At 38.0% G+C, this 25,147-nt stretch overlaps 1 protein-coding gene, 2 long non-coding RNA genes and 2 pseudogenes across 7 annotated transcripts; 3 read left to right on the top strand and 2 right to left on the bottom strand.

The window, feature by feature from the left end:
- Positions 1 to 1,968: 1,968 nt before the first annotated feature.
- LOC148697189 (uncharacterized) lies at positions 1,969 to 2,847 on the top strand. Its single transcript, XR_015963168.1, has 2 exons — positions 1,969 to 2,086; positions 2,225 to 2,847. It is a non-coding gene; the product is annotated as an uncharacterized LOC148697189 (long non-coding RNA).
- A 3,830-nt stretch (positions 2,848 to 6,677) lies between these two features.
- Positions 6,678 to 8,939, bottom strand: LOC137727012 (uncharacterized). The gene is made up of 3 exons (XM_088693471.1): positions 8,550 to 8,939; positions 8,361 to 8,457; positions 6,678 to 7,295 (listed from the first exon to the last, which is right to left on the bottom strand). The coding sequence occupies exons 1-3, from the start codon at positions 8,937 to 8,939 to the stop codon at positions 7,165 to 7,167; spliced, it is 618 nt and encodes a 205-aa protein (XP_088549597.1). The 3' UTR covers positions 6,678 to 7,164.
- Positions 8,940 to 13,503: 4,564 nt separating this feature from the next.
- LOC137724405 (uncharacterized) lies at positions 13,504 to 22,732 on the bottom strand. Of its 3 annotated transcripts, none has more exons than XR_015963174.1 (3): positions 22,462 to 22,732; positions 22,273 to 22,369; positions 13,504 to 13,839 (listed from the first exon to the last, which is right to left on the bottom strand). It is a non-coding gene; the product is annotated as an uncharacterized LOC137724405 (long non-coding RNA). The 3 variants fall into 3 exon arrangements; XR_015963172.1 differs by lacking the exon at positions 13,504 to 13,839 and adding an exon at positions 20,460 to 21,817; XR_015963173.1 differs by lacking the exon at positions 13,504 to 13,839 and adding an exon at positions 21,806 to 21,938.
- Positions 14,734 to 19,099, top strand: LOC137729012 (TMV resistance protein N-like; annotated as a pseudogene). Its single transcript, XR_015963170.1, has 5 exons — positions 14,734 to 15,565; positions 15,658 to 16,738; positions 16,840 to 17,115; positions 17,205 to 18,297; positions 18,394 to 19,099. The product of XR_015963170.1 is annotated as a TMV resistance protein N-like (transcript).
- Positions 20,542 to 21,521, top strand: LOC148697188 (THO complex subunit 7A-like; annotated as a pseudogene). The gene is made up of 2 exons (XR_015963171.1): positions 20,542 to 21,127; positions 21,235 to 21,521. The product of XR_015963171.1 is annotated as a THO complex subunit 7A-like (transcript).
- Positions 22,733 to 25,147: the final 2,415 nt, after the last annotated feature.

The following is a 25,147-nucleotide window of genomic DNA, read 5'->3' as shown; positions in this document are numbered from 1 at the left end:
CGATCAATTCATTGTAATATCCATCCCGTTCCAACGGTTCGTGTTTCACGGGATCTTCGGTCCGGTCATGAGCATAGTAGATTTGTGTTCTTGAGTTGTTCATCGGATCCGGCTCGTATTCATCAATGGCATCATAATCATACTCGTCTTCAACAATCATGTTGTGGAGAATAATACATGTCATCATGATGGATCAAAGAGCCTCGACATCAAACATTCTAGCTGCAGCCCTGACAATCGTCCAACGAGCTTGCAGGATACCAAAACAACGCTCAACATCCTTCCTACACCCCTCTTGACACTTTGCAAAGTGTTTTTCTTTTTCACTCTGTGGATGTGGCACTGTTTTGACAAATGTTGACCACCTTGGGTAAATGCCATCTGCAAGGTAGTATGGTCCCTCGTATTTATTACCATTAACCCAATATGTGCATCTTGGCCCATTTCCTTGTAGCAGTTCATCAAACACTGGAGATTGGGCAAGGACATTTAGGTCATTCTGAGCTCCTGGAACACCAAAAAAAGCATGCCAAATCCATGTATCAAATGAAGTCACCGCTTCCAAAATGATGTCGCCATAAGCTCCTTGCCACACACTTGGACAGTTTTTCCAAGTCCAGTGCATGCAGTCGTTGCTTCCAATCATGCCAGGGAAGCCTTACATCTCACCCTTCCTCAGAAGCCTTCGCATGTCCCTTGGCGTGGGTTTCCAAAGGTACTCATTGGTGTAGAAGGCTTCAATTGCAGAGCAAAACTGCATCAGGGACTCCAGAACAGTTATTTTTCCCATCCTTGTGATTTCATCCACTTGATCTGCAGATGCTCCATATGCAAGCATTCGCAAGGCAGCCGTAATTTTTTGCACAGGAATAAGACCTAGAACATGAAAAGCATTCTCGTTTTGCACAAAGTATGGATCATGGTTGCAAACAGCACTCATGATTTTATCGAACAAACTTCGTTGCATTCTAAAATGATGTCTAAAAACATGATCAAGGAAAACGCTGTTGGGAATAAAATAATTCCAAAAGATCTTTACCTCGTATTTCCCTTCTTCTATCGATGTTTGCCGCATGTCTAGGTTTGGCTATCTGACCCACAGCTTCCATGATACGGCGGGAATGTGAGGCCTTCCGCCTTCTATGGTGATCATCCTTATCCTCCTCCATTGCGAAGGCTTCATCTCCACCTCCACCTTCGTCAAGATTGACTAATTCTTCCTGTTGTGCCAACAACCTTTGCTGCTGCTCTTGCAACTGTTTATACACCATCCTTGAAGAAGACATTGTAAGAACTCAAGATTTGAAAACGATAAAGAAGGATTCTGAGCTAAAAAAAAAAATTGAGTTTAGTGTGAGGATGGATGTAGGGATGTAGGGTTTACATGGACAAAAAAAGAAAAGATGAGGTTCTAGACAATGCCACGTGGCACTACGTGATTCGTTGAAAATTTTATCGAAATCTTGGCTAAATTATTATAAACAGGAAGTGACACGTGGCGCGTCAGGATTGGTTGAAAATCTTATCAGAAATCTATCTACAAAATAGTACGTTCGGATAATGACACGTGGCGTGACAAGATTGGCTGAAAATCTTATCGAAATCTTGCCTAAATTATTGTAAACAGGAAGTGACACATGGCTTGTAAGGATTGATTGAAAATCTTAGCGGAAATCTATTCACAAAATAGTACGTTCGAATAATGACACGTGGCGTGACGAGATTGGTTAAAAATCCTATCCAAAATTAAAACTATTTTTTTAATTTATTATTTTATAAAAAAAATTATTAATATTTTAAATGGACTGGGTGCCAACGCATTTTGTAAGGGTGGAGATCGTTTGTGCCAGCGCATTTTTTTAGGGGTGGAGATGCTTTGGCCTATTACTGTTTATTTAGGGTCTATTACTGTTCACTTAGTGGATAAATAGGCTGAGTGCTAGCGCAAAGTTTTTAAGGATGGAGTTGCTCTGAGAGATTACAAAGGTCTTGAGCATGCAGTGCACACTTCAAAGCCTTTGAGTTCTTCCAGAAAATATACCTCTTGAGCATGCAGATTGTGTAGCGCAGACTGCAAACTTCAAAGGTCTTTATCTTTATTCTAAATATTTTAATGCTTTCAATCAATCATGGAATTTGGAAGAACTCCCAAGGCCAGAAAAGATGGTTCAATACTTCAATTTTGGGAAGAAAAACCTAATTGTTTTCTCTTACAAATTAGTAGCAGCATATATTGCTTCAAGCCTTCAACGTTGGCTTCATCTGCGTCAGCGAACGGTTCCTTGCCTCCTCTCAACTCTGCGAGCCTTCTGCCTCCTCTGACTTTGTCCAGTACTAGTCCTAGTCCAAGGTAAGATCACCTCCTTTCTTATGCACACAACCTGTTTGATGAACTGCCTCAACTAATAAAGCTTGCATTTTTATTGAATTTTGGGATTTTTGATGTGCAACCGCAAGTTGATGTCAAGGGTTTCCCAGAAGAACCGATCAATCTGCTCGCAGCGAACAGCGAAGGCATGTCGGGGAATATTTACTTGTGGAAGGTTAACTTTTCTAATGGAAAAACCGTTAACCGATGGGGAATCCGCTACCAGTTACGGGGAATTCATGTTCGGGTTTTTTACGGTTTCAGGTACGGGGGAAACAAACGGGTTCGGTTATGGAAATGGCACATATGAACCCAATTTTCCCCCGTTGCCATCCCTAGTAGCAACAAAAGCAAACGGAATACAATGGGAGTTACTGCAATAGTGAGAGGGAGGGAGAGAGATTAAAGATGAGTGATCAGTTAAAGCTATAATTTTTTAAGCATGTTCTGCAATATGAATCATTCAGCTATCACAATAACATGTTTGAAATAAACAAAATCCATAATCGTGGTATAATAGAAAGAAAAAAACAGAGATGCAATATCACCAACATTCATGATCATTATCCAGAATCGCTAAAGTAAACAGAAAATCAAATTAACACCTCTCTATTTCTAATTCATCTTTATATTGTATTGTGATAAGCTTTATACTAAACAATGTTTCCACCAAAATTTAATAACAAAAAGATCACAGTAGAAGTTAACATGAGAGAAAGAGTTGACCTCTACCTCTTAAATGTTGATCCTACCAATCCACTGCATACTTGATCTCTTTTAAGTCCACCGGTTAAAAGAAAAAAGAAAAAAAACACAAAATTTGTAACACAATTTGAACAAATAGAGAGTTCTCAATCAGAGAAAACTTCAGTTTCATGTAAAGAAATTGTGTTCTAATTTCAGGGCTTAACTATGAAATATTAGGATTTGTGTTTAGCTCAAATAAGTAAGATAAAGAAACGATGAAAACAAAATCTATATCGATTTGATTATCCATTCAAAAGGACATTTGAACAAAAAAGATTTTTATGCATCCAAACAGCCATTAAACTAAAAAATTAGTTGACTAATCTTTACATTTGAATAGTGTAAGTAGATATTTTTCTTACCAATGCATCAACCAATATGCAGTGCAAATGAGAAAACTGAACATCAGATTTGAAAACTTTTTGTCTCCACATTTTGCTAACACAAACTCTAAATTTTTTGCTAACTTCAAATGGACCCAAACTTTGGATTGGAAATATACTCATTTCGATCTGAAACTAAAAATTTATATTTTGTTAGTACAACAATGTCTCCAAAATTACAATACTACCCATTCAAAAAGGCAAAAACAAAAAAACTAAAGTGAAATATTAAAACTTGAAAAAGAGATTTTGATTTGGTAAAAGAGTTTAGTTGCTTTCAAAAGTGAAGGCGATCAATTTGTTTTCTACGAAACCGTAAAAAAAGTAGCATAACAAATAAGGACACGATGGATGATTTGTTTTCTATGGATACAGCAGATGTTGATCATAGTTTTGCTCAACATAAACAGAAAATCTGGTAGCTTTCAACCACATTGCTACAGAACAGAAAATTGTTTTCTATGGGGTGCCCCACCGAAACTTGATAGAAACGTATCACTCATGTTTCATGACCAACTTTCGATTGTATAAAAACAACCAAATAATCCTCAACGTTGAAAGAATAAAGGAAGAAGCAAAGTTTACAACAATGTCAACAAGGAATTGTATACTCTGTACTACAGCGTGCTTCAAATTTGAAGTGCAGAAGATTAAAATCTCTAATCTGGAAAAAAATAAAAAAATAAAAAGGTAACCAATCCCAACATAAATAAATAGAAAGAAAAAAAGAAGTAACCAATCCCAATTGATTACCTCAGATAGTATATTTCACATTCTTACACACATGACAAACCAAAAAACATTCGAAATGACACATCCCGACCCGGTATGTCCACTTGGACTCCAAATCAAGCTATGTTGGCCGACACCTGGAAAGTGACGAAGTCATAAAGTGTAGTGATATGGAAAATGTAAATAAATTTAAACCTAAAAGTGCCTAAATACAAGAGTGCGCTGTGAATGGGAATGATCCCAATTCACACGTGATGACAGAGCATAAGTACAGTACAGTAAAATAGGATGAGAATTATACCATCGAAGGTAATCTTGCCTACACCAAGATTTGCCAATAATCCTCGTCGGTACGAAAACTCTGCTACTAGAATCTGGAGGGGCGAAAAACAAGGGTGAGCGGGCTTGAAAATAAAGTTTTAATAAAAACCTTTTGAAAACGTTATAACCCCTCGCCGTAAAACCTGTATAGTTTTCAGAAAATAATAATACTACGTAGGTACGAAAATGAATGCACAAGTGCAGTGAAAACAGATGCTTCAATATCTCAGCAATAATAAATGTAAGTTAGGTGTGAAATATGTCTAAACTAGCATGCCAGTTGGAGTCACCTAGTGTGACCTGTATGACTGAACCTATTGCTCATCAATCTATGCTAGCACAAGAGTCGGAGTCACCTAGTGTGACCTATACGACAGACTAGGTGTAAATATGTACGCTTCACTGCTACGATCACGTGATGGCTACCGATAAATCGCAAGAGCAAGGCCGTCGTGGATGCGAATCTCCGGGAGAAGCACAACTTCGACTAGCTGAGGGAGGAGATTAACGGGCAGATTGTGTTGGCGAAGGCCGACATTGAGACGCTCAAGGAGCAGCTCGAGGAGAGTAAGGTCGAAAGAAGGCACAAGGAGGAGTGTGAGGTGATCAGGAAATTGATTGCTACGCACCCGCCGCGGTCTGAGACGCTCAAGATCATATCAGAGTTGGAGAAAGAGATTGCGGCATTGGATGCGGAGCACACCGCAAATTCGCGGACGCTGGAGCTGAGGAAGAAGCAGTTTGCTCTGCTCCTGCACGTGGTATGTGAGCTATATTGAATTCCCGATATGTTGTGTGCATTAAGCAGTAGAATTAGAACGCTTTAAGAAAATGGTGTAATTTCCGGGTGTATGTTGCTCTGCTAATGGAGGAGAAAGAGCAGAAAAATGGAATGGAACGTGCGGCTGGGGGCTCGGAACCCATGCATGTTGATTAGAATGCAATGCATCTCTCGGTTTCTAAGTTGTAAGATTGAGTGTTTCGTAAAAGAGTATTGGCGTATTGCTCTGTAGTTGCAGTATGCTAGCAATTTACGAAATTCTTAGTGTTGTACATTTGTACGATTCTCTTTGCATATATGAATTACCAAGTTTACTTGATGAGAAGGAAATTGCCATAACTCTTTCCTAAATTATTTTTGAAGTAGTTGATCGTGTAAATCTAATGCTTGGATGCATTGCTTTCATTGCATTTGAGTTTACTCTTTTAGTAGTGTAATACTATACGGTTTAATTTCGAATAATTTCGTACTGTAGACGCAACACTTTTGCTTTTCAAATTCCATATAATCTGACTGTTTTGGCTTTGGTCAAGTGAAATACCTTGGGTGCACCATTGCTGCATTTTAAAGTCATTACTATTAGATATTGGTCTTGCAATGCCAACGAACAAATATGATTTGTTATCGCTATCAGCATTTGAAGGAGAAGTTTCTGTATATTAATGACTGTAGTTGTATCTGTATTTGCTTTAGAAAGTGATAGACTTAGCTATCACTACTGGTAGAATTTCAATCAAGGTAAAGATTGTCGGGCTTTCTCTCAAATTCTAGTTTTCAGATTTGAGTTGATTGAGATTATTTGGGTTTGTGAGAAAAAAAGAAATGAAAAGATTAGTGGAGTTTATATTTGCTATTTCATATTTGCCTCATGGTTTTTTGTGGATGTGAAAGAAGTCTTTCTTTGTCATGAAATAAATGAGTCTCGGGATTTCACAAGTGTTTATGGGGTAAGTCAATGATTTCAGTTACGAAACGTGTGAGAGTTTCAGAGGTTTATGGAGATGTTAAGAGTGAAAACAACACCGAAAAATCATAAGACGATATTTCTCTAGTAGCTCGCCTCTGGCCAGTAATTAACGTTAGATTGTTTTGGATTATCAGTTAGGCATTGAATTGGGTGTCCAAGGTTTCCTTGTTGAAGCAGACACTCATTGCATGGTTCACTTGGTACCACTTGTATCAAATCAACTAATTTTCGACCCGAAACCGAAGCTACCCGAAATGAGCACAATTTTTGTTGTTTCGATTTGACATATAAAGTTAGTGCTTTCACAATGGGGGAAGAAGCCCTCATTACAATTCGAACCGACCAAATGATGGGATCTCCAAATGTGATTGATTTGAATTTGTTGCATACTCGGATATCTTTGATTGTGAATTATCTTGCAGTTGCGAAGGGTTGCAGGAGATAATGCTATTACAAACTGTTCTGCACATGTAACACCAATCTCAGCTTGAACCAAACGGATGAGGACCAAAATGACGGGCCTCAATAGGACCAATCCAAACCCCTAACTTGACACTAGACCTGTAAACGGATCGGGTTTATCGGGTTTGGATTGGGTTCAATCCGACCCGTTAAGCTAATGGATCATCCAAACCCAACCCGTTAAGCTAACGGATCATCCAAACCCAACCCGTTAATCTAATAGATCACCCGTTAACACTAGTTTCAATTTTTTTTTTTTTTTTTTTTTTTTTTTTTTGTATTCCGATACAATTACACATTAACTGCAATGATGTATAAAAGGGTGCTGACGACAAGGAGCTGCGACTTGGATTTCTCCTCCGTCTGGTTCTGGAACTCTTCCTGGAGACTCTCGAGCTCCTCTCTACAAGTGAGAAATTTCAAAGCATGTTTCTCTTCCAACCATGGATTTATCACTTCCCTTTAAAGCATCTTTCTCTGCAAGTGAGGAGAACTTTTCAGCCACCTCTTCCTCACCCGCGCTTTCTTTAATTGCTACAGTAGGAAATTTCAAAGGTTTGTCAGGACAATCTTTGAAGAAAGAGTTTGTTACCATGAACCTAAACACTTGCAGGAGGTGGCTTATGTCTCTCCTAATTTCTGCACTAAGGAGGATGGAGAGAAGGGTTGACCTGCGGATCACAGAGCGAGAGGTGCAGCGCAGGAGGAACTGGAGCGGCTTGAGGGAGGAGACTTCTTGGGAGAGATGGTGGAGGGAGCGGAAGACCCAAAGCGGCTCGAGGGAGCATTCCAATATAATTTATAACGTGTGCTAACGGGTTGACCCAAAGTGATCCATTATTTAACAGGTTGTTAACGGGTTCATCCGTTAGCGACCCGACCCGTTAAGCATCCATCCAAATACTAATATTAACGGGTCGGGTCCAAAATGCCAGGTCTACTTGAGACACAAGGAAAGGAAACCTCACAACAATGATGAATCTCCCTTTTAGCTTCAACGTCTGGCCTTCATCTGTTATCAAAATCGAAGCTTCAGCGTCTGGCTTTCATCTGCTATCAAAATCGAACTTGCGTATCAAACAATTCCCTACAATTAGTCCGAGCCAAACCAATTCAAACCGTTCCCTACAATCAGTCCAAGCGAAACCAATTCAAACCATTCCCTACAATTAGTCCGAGCCAAATCGATCATGCGTATCAAACATGCCCATAAAGTTCAATCGAGATGCCAAACCTTCTATCCATCCTGGTCATACAACATTGATTCAAGGAATTGAAAATTAATATGCTTATCTCCATGTCTTGTTCAATGCCATTAGTTCCTAGGCACTCATTGAAAGGGGCATGAATTTCAATTTGGAAAGCTTTCCATTATTTGTAGTGCGTGTGCCATTCACATTGTTAGGTAGATGTCAAGGATCGCAAGGTAAGTGAATTTGACCATTCTATCACTAACGCGTCCGTTGTAAATTTAGTTAAAAGGGCTCCACGAAGAAGAACGCCGGAGCTCCCCGAGCTCCGATCAACCCCAAAACCTAACAAAACCTAGACATATTATATACCAAATTGAAGCTACAGAGGAGAGGAGTAGAAATATACCAATATTTGGCCCTGCCGTGGCCGGGAAGTGTCCGTAAAACGACTCAAAAGCCGTTCGACCCTCGCCGGCAAACTGAGTTTCTTGCTTTCTCTGTTCCTGTGCAAATCCGACGTTTAAATCGCAAACTCTAGGTTATAATTAAACCACCATGACGAAAATGAAAGAATCTTAAGCATCCCGAGGCTTACCCAGGTCGGAGCACCGTGAAATCTCCCCGGGAAGTATGGCGATGGTGGCTGCCATTCCTGCAGCTGTGCCTCGAGCACAGAGGAGAGAGAGCGGGACGAGGGGAACGGGGAGGTGCAGGGTAGACAGTGATGGTTGTTGGTGGCGGTGAAGCTCGTCGGAGGGGCGAGGCGAGGTGGTGCCTCGGGTCGTTGTTGTTGTTGCAGAGGGAGGAGGGAGAGAGATGAGGGAGAGTGTTCCAGAGAGTTCCCGAGTGAACAGGAAGAGAATTGACACGGGGAAGGAAGGGAAGTGGGGTGTGGGCCCCACGGGCCACAAAATAAAATTATAAAATATTTAAAATATCGAATTAGAAAACATTTAAATAATATCCAATAATAATATAAAATCATATAAAATAATTAAAACAGTAATTTCTAAGAAAAACATCTTTCGAATTGGTAAATTCGTAAAATTTGGGGACGGATAATTATAGAAATGGTCTCTTAATTTTTATCTAATTGTATCAATTGTTCTTCTAGTATGACTCGTCTTGACGGGATTTTGACGAAATTGACAAAAAAGACCATAACTAACGTTTTAATAAGTTAAGGGACCGATGTTCATAAATTTTTAGTTAATATTATAGGACTATTGCTCTAATTGGATTAAAATTGAGTGTTCACTACTACAATTTTATCATTGTTTCAAAGATGTATGAGATTGTAATTTCAAGCAAAACTGAGGGGTAATGCAATATGCCCATAAGCTAAACAAGAAAAAGTAATTTGCAGCATGTGCTTTGATGCGTTGATCTGTCCAAAGTGACTAGCAAAAGTCGAAAAAAGCCTCTTTCTCACCTCTTTCTGTTTCACCCAACACACCTAAACTACACATAAAGGGAGAAGAATAATAGAGAAGAATGTTTGAAATCCTAAAACTAATTTTATCTTGATCTACTTACTATGAGGTCTATGATTATCTGTTGTGCAGGTTTTGGTTCATCAAGTCTCTCAAAATTAAACTCTAGTATTTCTATTTTCTAGGTAGTGGATTCAAGGCTCGTTGTAATGCTATTCGATCCTGTGGAACACCAAATCATCCCTAGACCAGTTTTGCTTTTCTCTGAGCCTTTTGAATGGATGTTTGGTTGCAAAGAGTAATGTCCAATTTTGTGTTTGTGAGTTTGCATAGGATAATGTAACATATATAATATAGATTTAAAAGAAGACTTTCTTCGTCACATGTTGAACATAATATATTAGTAAACGATAGTGAGTTGTAGAAACTAAAAAATTTAATATTAATAGCAGCAATAGTATTTAACAGGTATTGTTCTTTATTATGAGAATAATAACACAAATTACACTTGAATTAAATCAACATAACCTAATTTCAAATATCTTGTACATCCACTTAGAGAAGTTTCCCAATAACCTTACTCTATTCCAAAAGAACCTTACTCTATTCCAAAAGTTATTTCACTAGAGACCTTTCACTATTGATTTCTCTTGATTTCTCTTAACCGTGCCCATGAAAAGAGCCAAATGCTGTGGCCATCTCTTTGGAAGCTTCCCTGATGCATGCCCTCTCACTCGGCTAGCATACCCCAATGCAAGCATTTCCTTGCATTAAAAAAAAGCCAAAGGCATCAATCACCTTTCATCCACTAGCTTCTCTAGTCAAATGCTCCCAAACTCAAAAAAGCAAGCCTACTTTTGCTTTTCTTTTGTAACACTCCATATGGTCTGCACCTTTCAATGCATCCCACCGAAAGGTGACCTCTCCACCAACAGCAACCACATTGTTCAATTGTTGCCAGCACAGCATTATATGAGCCAATCACAACGTCTCGAGAGAGGAAGGATCCTCGAGGATTCCAGAAAACCTCCACCGACAGCAACCACATTGTTCAATTAACGAACTTTTGTTTAGGGACTTAATCTAAATTTGAGTGAAAATTTAAGTACCACTTCCAAATCTAAGAATAAATGGATATACAAATTAATGTTAGCTAAGGTTGTCAATGTCAAATTTTGTCTTAATTTATACCTTATTTCCTTGAACATGCTCTTACAATATAGAAAGAAACAATTTGGTGGCAACTGACGACTGCAGTAGTGTAAACCAAATAGATAGGAAGAGACAAAGTAGTTCCCAGGTGGTATGATAGAGGGAAATTCATTTGAAGAAACGCGTTAGATTATTTAAAAAAAAAAACTGTTAAAATCAAACTATTCAATTAAACAAAACAAAGAATGGTAGAACGCAACATCGTCAGTCTTTCCTGGAAATTATATATGATGCCTTTTCCACCAACTCCATCACTTTCAAAGGTGACGCTCCAACCACTTTCGTCGTCTTCTTTTCCACTTATCATGTTCTTTTCATCAATTAACATCGAAGCATCTTTTCCTTTCATCATTTTAGTTATTCAATAGTAATTCATTAGTTTGGAGTTTGAAATATTTGGCAAATAACTTCCAGTCTTTTGTGCTTAGAGCTGATTGCTCGCACCACTGTCGATTTGCGTTGAGCAGCCAAATGGCTTCCTGCAATTTTTCCATGGGAATACCATGTGTTTCTGAGTTTTAGAGGTTGAATTAAGGGAGAATATGAAAAAATAATGAGAAAAATTGTAGAAATTAATCGTCCATCAATTTTAATTCAATTGGAGAAATGATCCCTTAATTTTTACCCAATTGTATCAATAGTTCTTCCAACATGACTCATCTTAACGGAATCCCGAAGTTGACAAAAAAAGACCATAATTAACTTTTTGATGTGTTAAGAGACCAATGATCATGAATTTTTAGTTGATGGACCGGTTCAAGTTAAATGCCTATTGCTATGATTTTCTCATTGTTTTAAAAATGTTGCACAAGATTGTAATTTCAGCCAACCTGAGAGGTAATGCAATATACCCATAAACTAAAGAAGAAAAAAGCAGATACTGATATTTTCATTGTGTCTTATTTCTCCATCAACCATTTAATAAAAATGTTAATAATATATTTATTTTTTTAAAAGAAGACTTTTAAACTCTTATTTAACTAATTACAAAAATTTTGAAACAAAACAAAACATAATTTAAAATAATAAATAAATGTTGGTGGACAGGGTGTGATGTCTGTGCTGGGAGAGATTTGAGCTTTACATTCAAAGGAGGAATGGGCGTGTGCTAAACGAAGGTGATAAACAGTGAGATCTGCAACTTTGATAGAAAAGAAAGAAGAAGAGTGGTGAGGGGCCCATAAATTAAAGAAGAAAAAAGAATTGGCAAGCATGTGCTTTGATGCGTTGAATCAAGTCCAATCTGACTAACAAACGTCAACAAAAACATCTTTCTCTCTTATTTCAGTTTCTCACCTAAATCACCTTAGACCAATTTGAAATTTCCTCGCCTCTTACACGAAGCTAGCATCTCTCTACCTTGATTGGTTTCGTGTTTCTTCATTTAAAGAAAAACGAAAAAGAAGTTGTCAATAGTAAAGGACACTAACACAAAATTAAACAAACGCACCGTGTCATCAATCATTCATTTAAACAAATCAAAGAATGCCAGAACGAAACATCCTCAAGTCTTTCTTGGAAATTATATATGATACCTTTCCCACCAACTCCATCACTTTGAAAGATGACACTCCAAGTACTTTCGTCGTCTTCTCTTCTTCTTTTTTTATTTTATTATATATGATACCCTTCCCACCAACTCCATCACCACTCTCGCCTCTCCCCTTATCTCCATCAGATCCTCTTTGTTCTCTATCCTTCACATTGTTTTCTCTCACGAGCAACTTTCCAGTGGGTCACCCATCATGGGATTGCTCAAGCCCCCTTCGCGCTTAACTTCGGAGTTTCTACGGAACCCGAAGCCAGTGAGCTCCCAAAAGGTCTCGTGCTAGGTAAGGATAGGAATATACATATAAGGATCACTCCCTAGGCGATATGGGATGTCACAATTATAATATAATAAATATTACATATATAAAAAATAATAATGCAAATTCATAACATAACAAAGTAATCGTTTTCATCAAATTTAACAAGGTTTGGTTCCAGTTTGTGAGGTCTTCGAGGAACTGTCGTCAATGCAATAAATTTAACAAAGTGTACACTATTGGTTTTTGCCACTAACTTTCGTAAATTTCTTTTGTTAAGCTGATGATATGGCATACAAGTAGATCTCACATATCAATTCTAAATGTTTGTTGAGGACCAAATGAAAATTAGGGTCAAAGTTTAGGGACTAATTGTGCGTTCTATGTTATTTTACTTACAACTGATGAAAATCTAACGAAAAAACCAATAGTGCACATTTTTTCAAATTCTTATATCTCAATTAATGAACTTTTTGTTTAGGGACTTGATCTAAATTAGAGTGAAAATTTAAGTACCACTTCTAACTTTAAGAATAAATGGGGCATATAAATTAGTGTCAGCTAAGGTTGTCATTGTTGAGCTTTGTCTTAATCTGTACCTCATTTCCTTGAACATGCTCTCACAATATAGAAAGAAATAAATTGGTGGCAATTGACTACTGAAATAGTGTAAACTGAATAGATAGGAAGAGACAAAGTAGTTCCCAGGTGGTAAGATAGCGAAATTCATTTGAAGAAACGCATTAGATTATTTTTTAAAAATTATAAGTTGTCAACTTGTGAGGATTATCTAGATTCTAGAACATGGCAGTTCGTATTATCTCACTCTCATCTCCATTTATCTCATATTCCCTCATTTTTCATTTCTTCTTTGGTTTAGAGGTCGGGAAAAGAAAAAGAACCGCTTGTGATTAATGAACTGCTTGGAGGAGTTAACTGTTGGAAGCCCCTACGCATCCCATACAACACCTTGCCCTTCATGTTTGTGTTCATTTACAATCTCGTACATATTAAACTATTTCAATTCCGATCTTATACATCTTTGAAATATTTTAATTTTATATATTTACTTACTATTTTATTTTAATATCACACATTCGCCTCAATTTCTATTAGTTTCTTTGTTATTTGTTAATAGGAAGTTTGTCATTGGCCTCACAAATTGTGTCACGTGAATCAAAACAAATCATATAATTTTTAATTATACAATGAGCCCAACTCTCCTTCTTCTCAAACAGCTTTTCGGCAAGTCTTTCTTCGACGTCAATTCTGAAAAATTGAATTAAAAAAATTTACTGAGATCCTCGTGGTGTTCTTCAGCTGATGAACACCGAAGCTGTTCTGGCTTCTCTCTTCTTCTTCCATTTTTTTTTTTCGGCATTTCATGAAGTTGCAAGCTTTTTTTGAGTTCTCTCTTGAGGGCACACGACGTCTACATAGGCAGATAACAAAGAATCTAACAGAAATTAAGGGGAATGTATAACATTGAAATGAAATAATAGGTAAATGTATGAGATTGAAATGTTTAAAGATGTTATATGAGGTTACAATTGAACACAAACTTGAAGGGGAAAAATGTAATTTACCCACATTTTGTTTTAGTAGTTGTTTGGCCATGTAACACAAGTTGGCAATCACGTCAGCACAAATATGGAAGCTACTATTGCCACGTAATCACTTAAAGACTAACTTAATAGATGTTTTAACGGTTGTACAAAATTGAAATAAAATAATAACTAAATGTATGTGATTGAAATGTTTTAGAGTAAATTATAAAAATAGTCCCTCAACTTTAACACAATTAGAGCAATGTTCTCTCACCTTAAAATATATGACCAATGGTCCCTTAACTCATTGACACGTGTATCTACGATCATTTTCGTCAAATCCGTTAGAACTTCCGTCAAAATGAGTTACGTGTCACACATGTGAGATTGAATTAAGGGCAAATATGAAAAACCAAATGAGAAAAATTATAGAAATGACCCCTAAACTTTTATCCAATTGTATCAAAAATTCTTTCAGCATGACTCATCTTGACGGAATTCTGACGAAATTGACGAAAAATACTATAGCTAACGTTTTCTATAATTGAATTAAAGTTAAGGATCTATTGTCACAATTTTCTCAATATTTTAAAAATGTTAAATGAGATTGTAATTTCACGCAATCTGAGAGGTTAATGCAATATACCCATAACTAAAGAAGAAAAAATAATTAGCAGCATATACTTTGATGTGTTGAATCTGTCCAATCTGACTAACAAAAGTTGTAAAAACCTCTTTCTCTCTTATTTCAGTTTTCATCTAAAGTGCCTAAACCACCCATAAATTAAAGAAGAAAAAAGAATTGGCAGCATGTGCTTTGATATGTTGAATCTGTTCCACCTGACTAGCAAAAGTCAAAAAAGCCTCTCTCCTATTTCAGTTTCTGACCTAACGCACCTAAACCAACCGGAAATTTCCTCATCCCTTACCCGAAGCTAACCCGTCTCTACCGCCCTTTTTATGTTGATTGGTTTGGTGTTTCTTCGTCCCTTACCCGAAGCTAACGTGTCTCTACCGCCCTTTTGATGTTGATTGGTTTGGTGTTTCTTCGTTTAAAGGAAAACGAAAAAGAAGTTGTCAGTGACTCGGTAGTTAATTTCTGGAGGAAATAATGGAGAGGAAGGACCGATGGAGTACCTCCGCATCTGTTCCTGCAGCTCGCAGATGGAGATATGATGTGTTTTTAAGTTTCAGGGGTGAAGACATCCGCAAGAGTTTCATAGACCATCTCTATGATAAATTACAGTGGCGTGCAATCAAAACTTTCAAGGATGACCAAAGACTTGAAAAGGGGACAAGTATCTCTCCTGAGCTTCATAGAGCAATCAAAGAATCTCAGTATGCTATCATTGTTTTTTCGCCAAACTATGCCTCTTCAACTTGGTGCTTAGATGAACTTTCAACGATTTTCGAATCCATGCGAGCGAGGAAGGCAATTCTTCCAATATTTTACAACGTCGATCCCTCTGATGTACGACATCAAAGGGGGACTTTTGCGGAAGCCTTCAGAAAGCATGAAGAAGACATTAAGATAAACAAAGTCATGCTGGATAGATGGAGATACATCTTGAGGGCCGTGAGTAATCTTGTTGGGTGGCCTTCAAGCGATAGGTAAGCAAGTTAACATGAGCAATATCTACTGGGATGTTGTGTTCCTTTTACCTCCTTTGCTGATTATTTTATCTACTTTTGATTTCTTGAAGGTTTGAAGCTGAGCTTATTAAAGAGGTTGTCGAAGTCGTATGGAAAAAGGTGCATCCTACTCACACACTCTCAGATTCAACAGAGAACTTAGTCGGACTTGATTCTAGACTGAGCGTCATAGGCAGCCTTGCATATACTAGAAATATTGCTTGCTTTACAGGGATATGGGGGATGGGTGGGATCGGCAAGACAACACTTGCTAGACTATATTATGAGAGAATTTCCCATCATTTTGAAGTTAGTTGCTTTATTGCTAATATCAGAGAGCGTTCTTCGAAATTTGGTTTAGCCCACCTACAAAATCAACTTCTTTCCCTGATTTTGGAGGAAAAAACCACACAAGTTTGGGATGTATATAGTGGAAGTACTATGACGAAGAACCTTTTATCTAATAGAAAGGTCCTTCTCATTCTTGATGATGTTGATAAATTGAACCAACTAGAAATATTGGCTGGAAAGGTGGATTGGTTTGGTCCGGGAAGCAGAATCATCGTCACAACAAGAGATGAGCGTTTGCTAATCGAGCATGGTATAGTTAAAAGATATGAGGTTTTGGGACTAAATGATGATCAAGCTCTTCATCTCTTTAGTTTGAAAGCCTTCAAAACAGATCAGCCAGAAGAAGATTATGTGGAGCTGTGTAAGTGTTTCGTTAATTATGCTAGAGGTCATCCCTTAGCTCTTTTGGTCCTGGGATCATCTTTGTATAAAAGAGAGAGAGATGCCTGGACTAGTGCGCTGGATAAGCTAAAGAAAGCTCCTAACGCAGAAATTTTTGAAACTCTGAAAATAAGTTATGATGGCCTTGATAAGATTGAGAAGAGAGTTTTTCTTGATGTTGCATGTTTCCATATTGGGAATGACAAGGAACGAGTAACTGAAATACTAGAAAATTGTGGCTTAAGTGGTCGCATTGTGATAGATGTTCTCATTGAGAAATCTCTTTTAAGTATTTTAGATGGGTATGTGATGATGCATGATTTGACACAAGAAATGGGATGGGAAATTGTTCGACAAGAAGAGCCCGGTAGTAGGTTGTGGCTTCATAAGGACATATTTGACGTATTCATGAACAATACGGTAAGTATGAGAAATATGCATTCTGGATAGCAGCCAAATTTGTTTGAATATGTATAAAACTTGCTTATGAAATTAACCTTCCCTTTCTTCTTGTTTATTAGGGAACAGAAGCAATTGAAGGCATTGTCTTACGCTTGCCTGAATTCGAACAAGTTCAGTGGAATCCTGAAAGCTTCACTAAGATAAGTAAACTAAAGTTTCTCCAACTCCATAATTTGAACCTTTCTGTTGGCCCCAAATATCTTTCGAATGCATTGAGAGTGCTTGATTGGAGTTGGTATCCTTCAAAATCCCTCCCACCAACTTTTCAACCTGATGAACTTTCTGAACTTAGTCTGCATCATAGCAAAATTGATCGGCTTTGGAGTGGAATAAAGGTAAGAGATTTGATAAAAAGCCATTATACAATTTGTTGTTTATTTGTATTTTCAAGCTAATGATTTATCATCTTTTATGTTTTGTACAGTACATGTCCTGCTTGAAATATATCGATCTTAGTTACTCTCAAAACTTGATCGCGACCCCAGATTTTACAGGTGTTCGAAATCTTGAGCGTCTGGTGCTTGAATCTTGTACGAATTTAGATGAGATTCACCTATCCCTTGCAGTTCTTAAAAGCCTTAAAGTTTTGAATTTTAGAAACTGTAATGGTATTGAGAGTCTTCCAAGTGTGCTAGAACTGGAATCTCTTGAAGTTTTTATTCTTTCTGGCTACTCAAAACTGAAAATGATTCCTGAATTCGGGGGAAACATGAAAAATTTAAGGATTCTTTCTTTAGATGGGACTGCTATTCAGGAAATACCTTCTTCGATTGATCATCTGATTGGGCTTATTTCGTTGGATCTCAAAGATTGTAAAAGTCTGTTATGTCTTCATACTGCCATTTGTAGTCTGAAGTCTCTTAAAAATCTCAGCGTGTCTGGATGCTCAAAACTTGACACAATTCCGGAAAATTGGGAGGAAATGGAGTGCTTGGAGGAGCTTGATTTGAGTGGAACTGCGATAAGAGAGCCACCATCATCTCTCTTTCGTATGAAGAGTCTCAAAGTACTATCTCTACGTGGATGTAAAGGGCCTCCGCCTAAATCGTGGCATTTGTTCCTCCAGTTTTCCTTATTTTCAACCAAAAACCCTGACCGTATGGGTTTGGTTTTGACTTCTTCAGATTATTTGTTTTCTTTGAGTAAACTAGATCTAAGTGACTGCAATCTTGTTGAAGGAGCAATCCCAGATGATATTGGTTGTTTGTCCTCTCTTGAGGACTTAAATCTTCAGGGTAATGATTTCGTTAGCCTTCCTGCAAGCATTAGGTGGCTTGATAATCTCAAGTTTTTGAACTTGGAGAGTTGCAAAAGTCTTCAAGAATTACCAGACCTCCCATCAAATGAAGAATTAACTGTAACAACTGACGACTGTACCTGCTTAAATTTGTTGCCACATCCACCAAATATAAGTAGATTAAGGTGGTTTTTTTTTAAGAGCAATAAATTGCTACAGATTGATTGGCAATGAAGGGAAGAATAACATGATATTTTTGATGTTACATCGATTCCTTCAGGTACTCTCTCTCTCGCTCTCTCTCTCTCTCTCTCTCTCTCTCTCTCTCTCTCTCTCTCAACTTGTTTTCATTAATATAATTGTTTCTATGTTACAGGGAACCCCTCCTTTCGTCGTCCACAGTTTCAATATTGTAGCTCCAGGAAGTGAAATGCTAGAATGGTTCGATAATCAAAGAGTGGGAGATTCGTTAGTTGTAATGGTGCATGATGATGTACATCCAACTAAAGGCAAGTTGATGGGTTTTGCTTTATGCGCTGTTTTTGGACCTCAAAACCCAGCTGCCCTTGAACTTGATTGTGAATGTCATGCATGCGGAATTAAATGTCTTTCGATAGTAGACGGATTGATGAACACCTCTTTGCTTGTGAATGGGGTTTATTATCATAAAGCTGGCAAGGTTCAGTCAGATCACCTTTGGTTACTCTATCTTTCTTATAAACGTCGTGATCCTAATAATTATTGGAAAGGTTACTTCGATGGATTTGAGTTTTCATTCAAGACCTTTTGTTCGGGAACGGAAACCAACAAATGTTTGAAGTTGAAGAAGTGTGGGGTGCGCATGGTGTACGAACAAGATGCAGAAGACCTCAACACCCTCTACAATAGCATTTCCCTTTACGAGCCTATGGACGACCCTCATTGTGCTCTCCCCAAATCGGCAGACGTGCAAAGTGCCCTTAATATGAAGCAAACAACTGAACATTTTGGTGGTGCAGGATCAAGTGGAGGCTCATCAGTCTCTGCTAAGGAATCACTTACCAAGAGCTTGAAATACGACTAATCGTCTTGTGCCAATTTAATCATCCAGTTTCTCCAAAAGAAGTACTTTATAAAGGGTAATATGCTTTCTTGGAATTCATTTCAGTAAACCTCCTAGTTGCAATTAGTCCTGTATTGAATTTCTGTAAACCTCTGCTCATTACCTGTTAACTCGTTCTGGTGTCCAAAATAAAGCAGCTTCCTTTAACAAACAGAAATTCATTGACAGAATCCTTATGCAGTATTTTATTGGATCACGAAACTAAAGCCACTGGGAGAGAAAATCATCTATGTTATTAGAAGTATGCGAAACAATGTGGTCAATAGAATATCCTCTAAATCTTTTCCTTTAGCTCTTGGAAATATGATGCGTTCATGGTGTTTTCGTGCTTCAGCATATTTCTCCGTGGAGACTTTAAATTTTTTTGGTATACAACCTTTTTTGTCAATGCTCAAACTCAGAGTTCTCAAACCATTTTCGACATTGCAGTATGCACTGTTCTAAAAATCTGTCTAGAACTGTCTACATCATAAGTGGCTGACCACCATCCCGATTAATCTCAAGGCGTTTGAAAAATTAAGAAAGGTCACATAAACCTGCCTAGCCGCCCACCTAATCTCCACGGCACTCACCTAACCCATCTATACTCATCTAGGCACCCATCTAGACTCATCTAGGCACCACGCTTTGGTCGCAACACTTACTTAGAAAATATATAATTTTCATTTTGCATTGTATTATTTCAGTACTTGTAAGATACTTGTTAAATACTTGGATGAATAGTCATTAAATAATTGTTTGTTTCTATGTTTTCAATATGTTTTAATAATTTATAATATATATATATATATATATATATATACACATATGTGTGTGTTCTTTTATTTTGCAATTTATGCACAATATAATTATGTATTTTTTCTATGTATAAGTAGACATTTATAAAATTAAAAATCCGCTTAAGCCCTGCTTAGGTGTTAGGCCCCAACTAGCTGCCCGATAAACTTTTAGCGTCTTTTAGAACTTTGACAGTATGCAAAAATTATGTAACAAGCGAATTATATAACAGTTCTACTTGTTGGAACCTGCAGGATATTTATTGTAAGGCCGAGTCCTTTTCTGGTTTGCGACTTTTTTCTTCTTTCCCTCTAGAATTTGGTTCTCGTCTCTTGAATTAAAATAGGAATATAAATGCTTCTGGTTTTTAGTGACAAACGTGGTTTCTGTCCCAAATATAATATAAAGCCCTATTAACAAAATAAACATTCTTGATCCGGTGTAGCAGTGTTCTGACGTGAAGCTCATCCGACCGTCCAATCAACCTCGAGCAAACGCAACAAACATCTTCCTTTGCCATTGGATTCCACAAACAGAAGCTGGATCCTCCGCTGTGAACGGGATTTTTCTTTCTGGAGATTAGATTAGGGTTTGTCAAATTTGAAATCGAATTTCCTCCGGACTCATAATCTGCGGTCAGTTCCGATGCTGGCGAAAGGAAGAAAAGCTTCAGGGCGAGGAGAGGCCGTGGCGGCGAACTACGCGTTCGGACCGCTCGAAGATGACGTCATCATCAAACACAGACTTCTCACTCGGACCACAACCACGAGAGGCGAACCGCCGTTGAAGAAGCTCCAGAAGAAGTTTACATCCCTGTTGGTCGAGCTCGACAAGAACGATGACAACTTCGCCGACTGCGACAAGCTCGCTAAAGCTTTCCTCCAACACGTTCGAGATTCCGCTCCTGAAGAGCAAGGCCGTCGTGGATGCGAATCTCCGGGAGAAGCACAATTTCGATGAGCTGAGGGAGGAGATTAACCGGCAGATTGTGCAATCGAAGACTGACATTGAGATGCTGAAGAAGCAGCTAAAGGAGAGTAAGATCGAAAGACGGCATAAGGAGGAGTGTGAGTCGATCAGGAAATTGATTGTTACCCAGCCGCCGAGGTCCGAGACGCTCAAGATCATATCCGATTTGGAGAAGGAGACTGCGGCATTGGATGCAGAGAACACCACGAGTTCGCGGACGCTGGAGCCGAGGAAGAAGCAGTTTGCTCTGCTCCTGCATGTGGTATGTGAGCTATATTGAATTCCCGATATGTTGTGTGCATTAAGCGGTAGAATTAGAACGCTTGAAGGAAGTAGTGTAATTTTCGGGTGTATTTTATGTTCTTGCAGGTGGATGAGTTGCAGAATACCATAGAGGAAGAACAGAAGAGTTTAATTGAGGAGAAAGAGCAGAAAAATGGAATGGACGATGCAGCTGGGGGCTTGGAACCCATGCATGTCGATTATAATACGATGCATCTCTCTGTTTCCAAGTTGTAAGATTGCATGTTTTGTGGGAGAAGTTTCTGTATATTAATGACTGTAGTTGTATCTGTATTTGCTTTAGAGTGATAGATTTAACTATCACTATTGGTCGAATTTCAATCAAGGTAAAGATTGTCGGGTTCTCTCTCAAATTCTAGTTTTCAGATTTGAATTGATTGAGATTATTTGAGTTTGTGTGAAAAAAGGAAAAGAAAAGATTAATGGAGTTTATATCTCAGCTTGAACCAAACGGATGAGGACCAAAATGACGGACCTCAATAGAACCAATCCAAACCCCTAACTTGAGACGCAAGGAAAGGAAACCTCACAACGATGATGAATCTTGCTTTGAGCTTCAGCGTCTGGCTTTCATCTGCTATCAAAATCGAACTTGCGTATCAAACAATTCCCTACAATTAGTCCGAGCCAAACCAATTCAAACCGTTCCCTACAATCAGTCCAAGCCAAATCAATTCAAACCATTCCCGACAATTAGTCCGAGCCAAATCGATCAAGCGTATCAAACATGCCCATAAAGTTCAATCGAGATGCCAAACCTTCTATCCATCCTGGTCATACAACATTGATTCAAGGAATTGAAAATTAATATGCTTATTTCCATGTCCTGTTCAATGCCATTAGCTCCTAGGCACTCATTGAAAGGGGCATGAATTTCAATTTGGAAAGCTTTCCATTATTTGTAGTGCGTGTGCCATTCAAGGATCGCAAGGTAAGTGAATTTGACCATTCTATCACTAACGGGTCCGTTGTAAATTTAGTTAAAAGGACTCCACGAAGAAGAACGCCGGAGCTCCCCGAGCTCCGATCAACCCCAAAACCTAACAAAACCTAGACATATTATATACCAAATTGAAGCTACGGAGGAGAGGAGTAGAAGTATACCAATATTTGGCCCTGCCGTGGCCGGGAAGTGTCCGTAAAACGACCCAAAAGCCGTTCGACCCTCGCCGGAAAACTGAGTTTCTTGCTTTCTCGGTTCCTGTGCAAATCCGACGTTTAAATCGCAAACTCTAGGTTATAATTAAACCACCATGACGAAAATGAAAGAATCTTAAGCATCCCGAGGCTTACCCAGGTCGGAGCACCGTGAAATCTCGCCGGGAAGTATGGCGATGGTGGCTGCCATTGCTGCAGCTGTGCCTCGAGCACAGAGGAGAGAGAGCGGGACGAGGGGAACGGGGAGGTGCAGGGTAGACAGTGATGGTTGTTGGTGGCGGTGAAGCTCGTCGGAGGGGCGAGGCGAGGTGGTGCCTCGGGTCGTTGTTGTTGTTGTTGCAGAGGGAGGAGGGAGAGAGATGAGGGAGAGTGTTCCAGAGAGTTCCCGAGTGAACAAGAAGAGAATTGACACGGGGAAGGAAGGGAAGTGGGGTGTGGGCCCCACGGGCCACAAAATAAAATTATAAAATATTTAAAATATCGAATTAGAAAACATTTAAATAATATCCAATAATAATATAAAATCATATAAAATAATTAAAACAGTAATTTCTAAGAAAAACATCTTTCGAATTGGTAAATTCGTAAAATTTGGGGACGGATAATTATAGAAATGGTCTCTCAATTTTTATCTAATTGTATCAATTGTTCTTCTAGTATGACTCGTCTTGACGAGATTTTGACGAAATTGACAAAAAATACCATAACTAACGTTTTAATAAGTTAAGGGACCGATGTTCATAAATTTTTAGTTAATATTATAGGACCATTGCTCTAATTGGATTAAAATTGAGTATTCACTACTACAATTTTATCATTGTTTCAAAGATGTATGAGATTGTAATTTCAAGCAAAACTGAGGGGTAATGCAATATGCCCATAAGCTAAACAAGAAAAAGTAATTTGCAGCATGTGCTTTGATGCGTTGATCTGTCCAAAGTGACTAGCAAAAGTCGAAAAAAGCCTCTTTCTCACCTCTTTCTGTTTCACCCAACACACCTAAACTACACATAAAGGGAGAAGAATAATAGAGAAGAATGTTTGAAATCCTAAAACTAATTTTATCTTGATCTACTTACTATGAGGTCTATGATTATCTGTTGTGCAGGTTTTGGTTCATCAAGTCTCTCAAAATTAAACTCTAGTATTTCTATTTTCTAGGTAGTGGATTCAAGGCTCGTTGTAATGCTATTCGATCCTGTGGAACACGAAATCATCCCTAGACCAGTTTTTCTTTTCTCTGAGCCTTTTGAATGGATGTTTGGTTGCAAAGAGTAATGTCCAATTTTGTGTTTGTGAGTTTGCATAGGATAATGTAACATATATAATATAGATTTAAAAGAAGACTTTCTTCGCCGCATGTTGAACATAATATATTAGTAAACGATAGTGAGTGGTAGAAACTAGAAAATTTAATATTAATAGCAGCAATAGCATTTAACAGGTATTGTTCTTTATTATGAGAATAATAACATAAATTACACATGAATTAAATCGACATAATCTAATTTCAAATATCTTGTACATCCACTAGTTTCCCAATAACCTTACTCTATTCCAAAAGTTATTTCACCAGAAACCTTTCACTATTGATTTCTCTTGATTTCTCTCAACCGTGCCCATAGAAAGAGCCAAATGCTGTGGCCATCTCTTTGGAAGCTTCCCTGATGCCTACCCTCTCACTCGGCTAGCATACCCCAATGCAAGCATTTCCTTGCATTAAAAAAAAGCCAAAGGCATCAATCACCTTTCATCCACTAGCTTATCTAGTCAAATGCTCCCAAAGTCAAAAAAGCAAGCCTACTTTTGTTTTTCTTTTGTATGGTCTGCACCTTTCAATGCATCCCACCGAAAGGTCACCTCTCCACCGACAGCAACCACATTGTTCAATTGTTGCCAGCGCAGCATTATATGAGCCAATCACAAGTTCACAACGTATCGAGAGAGGAAGGATCCTTGAGGATTCCAGAAAACCTCCACCGACAGCAACCACATTGTTCAATTAACGAACTTTTTGTTTAAGGGACTTAATCTAAATTTGAGTGAAAATTTAAGTACCAAATTTGAGTGAAAATTTAAGTACCACTTCTAAATCTAAGAATAAATGGATATACAAATTAATGTTAGTTAAGGTTGTCAATGTCAATGTCGAATTTTGTCTTAATTTATACCTTATTTCCTTGAACATGCTCTTACAATATAGAAAGAAACAATTTGGTGGCAACTGACGACTGCAGTAGTGTAAACCAAATAGATAGGAAGAGACAAAGTAGTTCCCAGGTGGTATGATAGAGGGAAATTCATTAGAAGAAACGCGTTAGATTATTTAAAAAAAAAAACAGTTAAAATCAAACTATTCAATTAAACAAAACAAAGAATGGTAGAACGCAACATCGTCAGTCTTTCCTGGAAATTATATATGATGCCCTTTCCACCAACTCCATCACTTTCAAAGTACATATATTTTCATTGTGTCTTATTTCTCCACCAACCATTAAATAAAAATGTTAATAATATATTTATCATTTTAAAAGAAGACTTTTAAACTCGTATTTAACTAATTACAAAAATTTTGAAACAAAACAAAACATAATTTAAAATAATAAATAAATGTTGGTGGACGAGGTGTGATGTCTGTGGTGGAGAGAGGTTCGGAGAGATTTGAGCTTTACATTCAAAGGAGGAATGGGTGTGTGCTAGACGAAGGTGATAAACAGTGAGATCTGCATCTTTGACAAAAAAGAAAGAAGAAGAGTGGTGAGGGGCCCATAAATTAAAGAAGAAAAAAGAATTGGCAAGCATGTGCTTTGATGCGTTGAAT

Source organism: Pyrus communis, chromosome 5 (genome assembly GCF_041283825.1).
Source record: "Pyrus communis isolate YQ-2024b chromosome 5, ASM4128382v1, whole genome shotgun sequence".
Lineage (NCBI taxonomy): Eukaryota > Viridiplantae > Streptophyta > Magnoliopsida > Rosales > Rosaceae > Pyrus > Pyrus communis.
Note: the sequence above shows the minus strand (reverse complement) of the source record. Positions and strands in the feature narration are given on the sequence as shown.

Coding starts and splice junctions, on each gene's coding strand:
- LOC137727012 (XM_088693471.1), bottom strand. CDS start 8,939: ATGATTTTATATTATTATTGGATATTATTTAAATGTTTTCTAATTCGA. Junction 8,458..8,549: donor TTCACGGTGCTCCGACCTGG/GTAAGCCTCGGG, acceptor GGATTTGCACAG/GAACAGAGAAAGCAAGAAAC. Junction 7,296..8,360: donor CACGGCAGGGCCAAATATTG/GTATATTTCTAC, acceptor TTCCTACTGTAG/CAATTAAAGAAAGCGCGGGT.